At 45.9% G+C, this 9,154-nt stretch overlaps 1 protein-coding gene across 1 annotated transcript; it reads left to right on the top strand.

Moving 5' to 3' along the window:
- Positions 1-745: 745 nt before the first annotated feature.
- Positions 746-8,409, top strand: LOC144610203 (S-adenosylmethionine synthase). The gene is made up of 9 exons (XM_078428775.1): positions 746-922; positions 2,646-2,723; positions 3,076-3,198; positions 3,278-3,390; positions 3,479-3,622; positions 4,402-4,620; positions 5,889-6,071; positions 6,792-6,925; positions 7,044-8,409. Exons 1-9 carry the CDS (start codon positions 832-834, stop codon positions 7,144-7,146), a joined length of 1,188 nt encoding a protein of 395 aa, XP_078284901.1. The 5' UTR covers positions 746-831; the 3' UTR covers positions 7,147-8,409.
- Positions 8,410-9,154: the final 745 nt, after the last annotated feature.

Genomic DNA, 9,154 nt, shown 5'->3' with positions numbered 1-9,154 from the left:
TCTAAGTCAATTGGTCCTATTGTGCATTCATTGTTGTGCATAAACGGATATAAATAGATGAGAAATTGTGACTTTTCCAAGTATATCGGATGAAATTAGTGGACTATTGCAGTCACATTTTTTAAACGCAATTGTTTTTTAAAAACCGTGATTTTTAATGAACCCCGTCGTTCCTAATTACATTATGGGGTGCGGGAGGAAACGAGTATTTGATTTATTTTATCCAGCAGATCTTTGAGTTTTGGTAACATGCATTTAATCTCAAGATTACTATTTTAACAATTTCAACGACAGGTGAGTGCACGTGTGTGCACAAGACCGCGGGAAGCCACGGTCTGCAGAGCATTGCAACATGGATCAGTGCGCCTGCGCCTCACTGCGGCATTCTCAGCACTACCTGTGATTGACAGGAGCCGCCCGCCAGGCCCCGCCCACAGCGCGCCCAGCGCGGGCAGCGGGGGAGGGGGGCAACTCTTTACAAGCTGAACACAATAAACTGCATTTTAACTCCACCGCACAGACCTCCAGGATGGCAATTAGTATTAATGTGTGCCGTTCGTTCTGTCCAATGCCACAATCGCCGCGTTATCGAGGGAGTATAGAGTGGGGTCTCCCGCGCCGCACCCCCCCCCCCTCCTCTGCCGGGATGGGGTTGTCCACGGGAGGCGGGGCGGGCGGGACCACGTGGGGGCGCCGCTATAAAGGCAGCGGCGTCGGCTGCGGCTGCCATTGCTCAGCGCGCAGCGGCTGTAGACACTCTAGTTATCGCCGTCAACAACAACAAACAACAACGCCGCCGCCGCCCCCCCCTGAACCCCCGCCTGCAGCACCATGAACGGACAGATTAACGGCCTGCACCAGAACCTGCTGGACGAGAGGACGTTCCTCTTCACCTCCGAGTCCGTCGGCGAAGGTCACCCAGGTGGGCGGCAGCAGAGCGGGCGGCTCGGCGCGTCCCGCGGGCCACGCGCCGTTCTGGAATGTTCCCGGGGCCGTGGAGAGGGAGGGAGGGAGGGGGGGTGTGAGGACAGGATGACGCCCGCGAGGGGGAGCGGAGCCGCCTCACAGATTCGGGACAAGGAGGGTCGGTTTCCCGCTTCTCCCGGGCGGGTGGGACAAGAGCCCCAGGCGGGAAACGTCGAGCTGGTCGGCGCCATTAGCGGCAGTTCTGGGATGGGCGGGGAGTGCTCGCCCCTCCCCTCGCTCTGGCTGTCCGCACGCCCCTCACCGCGGGGCCCGCCCGCTCACCGCAGTGCTCCGACCACCGGCCTCCCCGGCTCCGCCCGCCGCAGCGCTCCGACCACCGGCCTCCCCCGGCTCCGCCCGCCGTGCTTGCCCCTCCGGCCTTATGCCGCAACGTCTCGTTGCCCCGGGGGCGCGCGGGCGCGTTCCCGCTTCCGGTGCGCGCCCCCCAGTGGCGGGTCGGCGCCGGACCCGCGCTCAGCCAATGGGGAACGAGGGCACCACGTGGAGCCCGGTGTCAGGCGAGGCCGTTCAGCCCATCTGGCCAATGCTGGCCCCCTGTGGGCACACCTGGCCAAGCTGCCCACCTTTGCCTCCTTATTCATCTGGCCCTTTCCAATTCACTACCTGTAAAGTATCTTTTAAATGCCAAAGATGGACACAAAATGCTGGAGTCACTCACTCAGTGGGACAGGCAGCATCTCTAGAGAAGGGATTAAAAGATTGAGGCCTGAGAAAATTGCTGTTATGTTTCCATACACCCATGTTCCATACACTCACCACCCTCTGTGTCAGAAAAGGTTGCCACATGTTCCTATTAAATCTTTCCCGTCTGACCCTGAACTGATGCCCTCAAGTTCTTGATTCTGCTGCCCTTGTAGTACGACTGCTGTTTCATGATTTTCTACACCTCTAAAATCATCTTGGCCTCCTGAGCTCTAAGGAATAAAAGTGTAGGAAGGAATTGCAGATGTTGGTTTAAACCAAAGATTGACATAAAAGGCTGGAGTAAAGGGTCAGACAGCATCTCTGAAGGATTAAATGTCTACCTGCCCAACCTCTCCCTGAACTTTGGTTCATTAAGTTCTGGCAACATTCTCCTTAAGCACAGTTACACTGGTATGGTTACATAAATCCTCAATATCTTACAATCTGGCCCTTGCCAATTTCTGACCAGCCTAGTTTAACGTAATCCTGATACAAGATTTTGACCTTTTCGTCAATAGTCCCTTCTCCCAATGTGCACTTGCACACAATCGGGTACTATTAACTTGCTGGGTTCCTCCAACAGATTGTTGTTCTGGATTTCAGCATCAGCGGTCTAACTTTGCCACTACCCTGTCTTGGCAAACCATGTATGTTTCAACCTGGTTTGCTTGGCACTTCTAAATGTTGGAAGTCTAAGTGTGCCAAATCTTAATATTGAACATGATTAAGATTCATGTTCTTAATCATGCTCAAGAATTTATGGAGTGGGGGTTTACTAAAATGCTTTCCTCTGCTGTGGATGCAGTGTAGGTTCTGAAAGTATCTGAAGCATTCTTTGCATGTGTCCAATTTTGCTAAGCCACAAAACGTTGGAAGTGAAATGGAGACTGGGTACAAGCGGATACAAGGGAGAATCAACGATGGTGGGTTTTGTTGTGTGGCTGGTTGTTAATTAACGATAACTGTATTTGCAGATAAAATCTGTGATCAGATTAGTGATGCTGTATTGGATGCCCATCTCAAACAAGACCCAGATGCCAAAGTTGCATGTGGTAAGATTTGATATCTGAAATGAGAAGCTAATTATGTTAATGAATTATGTATAGTCAAAATTGTTTTATTTTTAAACAACATTGAGACCGTTTGAAATGTATATTGAAAGGTTTGAAATGACTTGCCCAATTATCAAGTCATAGAAATAATTAAAGTCTGTTTGGATTCAGTTTTTGTTGTGTTTTTAAGGTATTGTGTAACGCTCGTGTTTTTAAACAACCCATATTTCCTAATTAATTTCAAAATGTTCCTTCGCCAATATATTCTAAATTTGGGAAGAGTAGAAAAATAACAATACCATGGTTATTTATTTTTACTCTTGTGAATTGTAACTGGCCTCTTCTTTTGCAGAAACTGTTGCAAAAACTGGTATGATTCTGCTGTGCGGTGAGATTACCTCTCGGGCCGCTGTCGACTACCAGAAAGTCGTACGAGATACTGTTAAACATATTGGGTACAATGATTCATCAAAAGGTGCGTTGCTATGTGGGTATGCCTGACTGCTTTGGTTGGCGTGTGTTAACTGTGTAGTGATGATGAACATGTGTTACAGGCTTTGACTACAAGACCTGTAATGTTCTGGTTGCTTTGGAGCAACAGTCTCCAGATATTGCACAAGGTGTTCATTTGGACAGGAATGAAGAGGATATAGGTGCTGGTGATCAAGTAAGACCAATTTGACAATGTTTACAAACTATTTGTTTGCATTTCTGTTGTTCCTAAACTGACCTCTCAGTTGCTTTTCTTTACCCAGGGTCTTATGTTTGGTTACGCCACAGATGAGACTGAGGAATGCATGCCCCTGACCATTGTTCTTGCTCACAAACTGAATGCTAAAATGGCGGAGCTGCGCCGCAATGGCACTCTACCCTGGCTCCGGCCGGACAGCAAGACACAGGTGAGATATGATCCGTGTGATTGGTGGGGATTTATAACAATGAGGTATATTTGGTTGCTCGTGTGAAGTGAATCTGGTTATTGTCACAACCTCAGTTGCTGCAAGCACCCCTTTCTGGAACCTTGGGAAGGCAGTGTGTGAAGCACCCAATGCTCACTCGGGTGCCCTCTCGCCTGCTTGCATTTGCAAGTCTGAAAACATGTCCCAACCCAAAATGTCACCTATCCATGTTCTCCACAGATTCTGCCTAGCCCAATGAGCACTTTGTCTTATTTTGTATACCAGCACATGCAGTTCCTTATCAGCATTTCTCATCTTGTTTGTAAAGATGCATTCTTATTTTTTTAATAGGTGCTGGGGAACTCAGCAGGTCAGGCAGCATCTCTGGAAATATGGGTAGGTCACTCTTCAGAAGGCCACCCTTTGGTCCTGACCTGAAACATTGCCTATCAGGCAACAGAGGTGCTGCCTGACCTGCCGAGTAACTCCAGTTTCCAGCACATTTTTTTGTATGCCGTCATCTGCAGTTCTTCTCTCTGTATTCTTATTACTCCATGGTGTCATATGACTTGGTCCTTGATTTCCTCAAGGCTTTGTTCATGGTAACTTCAAAAGCCAACTTGTTACAGTGTCATGTGGCACTTCCTATCAGCTGTTTGTGCTCCCAGCCAATTCCTGTTTGTCCAGTTGCTGTTAAAGCTGATGGATATTGTGTGTCAGTCCATACCAGAGAAATGCCGATGTCTGACCTATCAAACTTGTTCTCTTCTGCTTTGTAGGTTACTGTGCAGTACCTGCAGGACCATGGTGCTGTCATTCCTATCCGTGTGCACACAGTTGTGGTGTCGGTGCAGCACGACGAAGAGGTTCCGCTGGATGAGATGAGGGATGCTCTGAAGGACAAAGTGGTCAAGGCGGTTGTACCGAGCAAGTACTTGGATGAAGAGACCGTTTACCACCTGCAGCCCAGTGGACGTTTTGTTATTGGTGGACCACAGGTTGGCTAGAGCAGTTGTTCTTTGTTTGAAGGCTTCTGAAGCAGCTGAAGTGGCATCTTAGATTAGCTTGTGCCCCTTGAAGCATGGTTTTCTGCATGCATTTGCCTGTTGCTGCTTCTGTCTCTGCAAACATGCTGCAAGATCTTTTTGTTTTCTACTGCTTTTTGCCACATGCCTATTCATTTTGGTGCTGCTATTTCTTTTAGGCCAGGTTACGTGTCACTGGTAGGAGCACAGCGATACCAATAAACTCTCTTTACCCAGTGCTTGCCTGTGAGGAGGGTTGCTGGATAGAAACTAGGAGCAGAAAGATTATCTTCTGTTTCCTTTAAGCATGGGGCACCCTGCCTGGGCTGCTTCCACATGGGCTAGATTGCTTGAAGTTCCTGGGATAAAGATTTGCTGCTTGCTTGGGGCTATTTGTTTTCTTAGTGTTGTGAAGTCCCCTTGTTTATGTATTGAAAGTGGTGTCTTGATTTAATATGAATGCTGACATATTTTGCAGTATTTCAAATTGGTGGAAGTTTGCTTTCTTTTACAATGGCTACTTGTATTTCCAGAGCAGTGGGAGTATTGTCACTAGGTATACTGATTGCAGGGAAATTGGGACTATTAGGGGACATTGAGCCTGTCAGGTCCATACTTGTGCTCCAGATAGACCTGTCATCTTGTATATGCATTCATCTTAATTATCCAGGCCCCTTTTTGATTAGTACAAATCACAACTACCTCTGGCTGGGAACTTCTGACTTAAAACCTGTTGCGTTAAGTTTATCCTCCTGCCATTTGTCTTCCCAATTTCATTAGATCTTTGTCCTATTGGATCTAGATCCTCTTCCAATTGAATAGTTTATTTTTAGCTACTAACTATACCCATTGATTTATAAAAAGATCCTTTTCCAAGATCAATCCCAGCCACACTATTCATGTAACTGTTCCCCCATCCTAGTGACATTTTTTCAATATCTTCTGTGCCTCTCTTCTCCCCTAAACAGAAGCAGTTCATGGAACTGGATGGTACTTTAGTTCTGAACTAGAAGGTGATTTATGACTCCCTTGCAATCCCAGTAAATACGTCATGTGCTTCAGTTTTGAGTGAGTCCAATTTATCTTGTATACTGTGCACCTGCTAGTACTATACTAAAATTCATTCACTTGAGGAAAGTAGAGCCATGCTCCACTAGCTCGAATTCTAGTGACAATACTAACAAGTGTTCACTTTTTTTTATGTTAATTAAAACCTCAAAACAAAACGCCTTTCAAAACAGGGAGATGCAGGCCTGACTGGGCGAAAGATCATTGTTGACACCTATGGTGGATGGGGTGCACACGGGGGTGGTGCTTTCTCTGGCAAGGACTACACCAAGGTGGATCGTTCTGCTGCCTATGCTGCTCGATGGGTTGCCAAGTCTCTGGTAAAAGCTGGTCTGTGCCGACGTGTACTTGTGCAGGTGAGTCACTGACGTATGCAGAGAGCATTAAAGTAAACCAAATGGAATGCCTGATTGCTAGGTGATTTGCATGTCAGCAGTGACACTGTGGTCTCTGATCTAAGCTGTAGTTGGACAAAAAATGGGGATTGCTGAACAACAAAACCCTGCTCATCACATCCACTTGGTAATTGTGTGAGATGAGAAGAAATAGAGCACATTGTCAGATGAGCCACACATGGTATTTTGCCTCATCCTTGGAGCGAAAAGTTATGAGGAGAGGCCGGATAGGCTGGGGCATTTTCTGTGGAGCGTAGGACGTTGAAGGGTGACTTGTAGAGGTATATAACTGAGGGATGTTGATATGGTTTCCCTGAAAGGGGAATCAAAAAAAATCATTGCCAGTTGGGCCTGACTACAGCTAATGGGAAGACGTGAGAATGCTTTTTAAGGGGTAATGTGAGTGAAATTAATGTAAATGATCAGTGTGTAGCCATACAATGGCAAAACTATTGGACAGTTTGAGGGTCCTACATCCATCTGTTCAAATATAGCACATGCATGCCTGATGATTTGTTTAATCCGTAGTGGTGTGTGTGCTGCATCCATTGACTCGCAGGGCTCATGTAATGGCTGAAGAAGCTAAATTCTGGTGCCATGATGTATAATTTGCTTATCGCTACTTGGAAGTAACAAGTAATTGTGGTGTACATTAACAGGATGTTTTGTCTGTTTGCTTAGGTATCCTATGCTATTGGAGTTGCACACCCATTGTCCATCTCCATTTTCTCCTATGGGACATCTGAAATGAGCGAGAAGGATCTTTTGAGCATTGTGAAGAAAAACTTTGATCTGCGTCCTGGTGTTATTGTCAGGTAAACACCGGTCGGTAGTAGACGGGTAGGGTGGTAGCAGTGCGGTGAGTTTGAGGGGGGGGGGTGGATAATTGGGACGATTGGAAGACTTGTTAAAACATTTGAATGTGTTTTCCAGGGATCTGGACTTGAAGAAGCCAATTTACCAGAAGACAGCAGCTTATGGCCACTTCGGTAGGGATAGCTTCCCTTGGGAAGTGCCTAAAAAACTTAAGTACTGAGTGTAAAGTCTTTCTCCCCAGATCTGTTAGTGTATAATACAGAGAAGCTGCAGAATCTCGAGGGGAAAGACCCCCTTCTGTATAACCTGTCCTCCCATAACTCCATTTGCTAGTGGACAAATCTATTGGTTCTTCCCTCTGCTCCGGTCCCCTGTCACGCAGAGTTTGTCCTGGACCCTCTTGTGATAGCCACTGCCTTGCTAATGTGTGTGTAGTTTTTTTTTTTTGTTCAGGGTGAGAGTTAAAAAGGACCATAAACCAGAGGATCAATTTTTGGGTTTGGGTGACTAGACACTACATGCCCCCAGTACAACTATAACCCTAGTCTGCAACATCTGCTTTACACTCCACTCCTTAATCGAAACAATGGTTCTAAACTATTGTCAGTGCTTGACCCAAATATTGGGGCACTTCCAGTGATGGTGCTTATTCTGTCGCCCTGGCCCTTCAGTGTAATTTCAATGTCCTGACTCGTGCAGTCCTGATTTTGGATTAGCAACGTGGAGTTTAAAATTCTCTTACCAACCCCTATTTTCTTTGTTTGAGGACGTACGTAATGATTTTTAAACAGCAAAAGGGTTTTCAAAGGAATTAACAACAAGCTATGCATCGTTGTTTATGCACTAGCCAAACCTCGTTTTTTAAACTTTTTTTGAACGGGCTCTTGTGGCCTTGATTGACAAGTCAAGGGCTGCTTCCAAAGCCTGCAAGTTGCACACTTTGGTATTTTTTTTTAAATCTAAGGAAATATCCATAACTGCACAATGAGCTCCTGGGTTTCAGGCAAATGAAGCCATTCCGCCATTGGTATTGAAACTGGTGTCGATACAGAGAAGCCAGTAAAACGATGGCTCCAGGAATCTAACCTTCATACTTGAATAATATTGTGTTCCTATTTATTCTGAGACTTGGTGTATTACAGAGAAGCCAGTGTCTCAGTAGGCAGCTTAGAAAAGTCGTATTTTTTAAAAGATAAATATATTGCAATTCCTTCAGTCACAGTATCCCTGGTAGGCCCAAGGTGTCCTACAGAAAGCTCTTGGGTTGACCTACAAGGGGTCTGGCTGGTGTTAAACACAGGGGCATGCGTGTCCAGCAGTTGGTGAGTGCCTCGTGGCTAGTGTTGTACAGAGAAGCTGGCCTGTTTACATGCTCTCTGCCACTGCTGTGATCGGCAAGTGCCTTTTTGTAACTTAGCAGTTATTACGTATGTCTGCTGTCAGAAGTCCAAATTCTAAGATCTCAATAAAGTGCTAGGTTCTCCATAAACTACTCATTGGTGTGTCGCATCTTCCTTATTACAACAGCAGCAAAGTTCTACTTGGAGCTGATTGGGTAAGTTTAACACTGATGCTGTTAGTTGATCCTGTATCAGATGAGGGTGTTGTTGCAACTAAATATACCAAGCCTGCAGATTGCTGGGGGGCAAAGTCCAGGCCTTGCATCTTCTGTACTAGTGTATGTATTCCCGAAGTAGGAACTACCAGCTTAATGCTTCGTTGATTAAACATTGAGTCTGTTTGTCCACAATTTCCATAGCAACTGATGCTAACTGAAGCGAGGCCTTATACGGACCATGTATTCAGAGCCTTTGGGCACTGTTAGTGCGATATCTTGGAGTCTAGTTGAATTGTCCGAATAAGCCTTCGTCAAAACCTCAGTTCATTCCTGGCTGCTTTCCATTTCAAACTTGTATTTCAATTGGTGTAGAGGAGCACTAAAGTATCAGTAAATACAAGTTTGCATTTCTTTCATACTTTGTAGAACAGTTTCAGCAAAGTCACTTCATTGAACAGCAACTTAGTCCATCCTGCAATTTAGTTGGAAACTGACAATTGTGCACATGGATGATTAAGCTGCTCTCTAAAATGGTGTCACTACATCAGATTTGCTTTGTAGATGCACGTGTAATGATTCAGGAAGCCACAGCTGGCATTGAATATGCCAAACATGAGGTTATTCACTTTAGTACCAAATCATCTAGTAAAATGGTGCTGTTTGGAAGTTC

This window comes from Rhinoraja longicauda, chromosome 36 (genome assembly GCF_053455715.1).
Source record: "Rhinoraja longicauda isolate Sanriku21f chromosome 36, sRhiLon1.1, whole genome shotgun sequence".
In the NCBI taxonomy this organism is placed as follows: Eukaryota; Metazoa; Chordata; class Chondrichthyes; order Rajiformes; family Arhynchobatidae; genus Rhinoraja; species Rhinoraja longicauda.
Note: the sequence above shows the minus strand (reverse complement) of the source record. Positions and strands in the feature narration are given on the sequence as shown.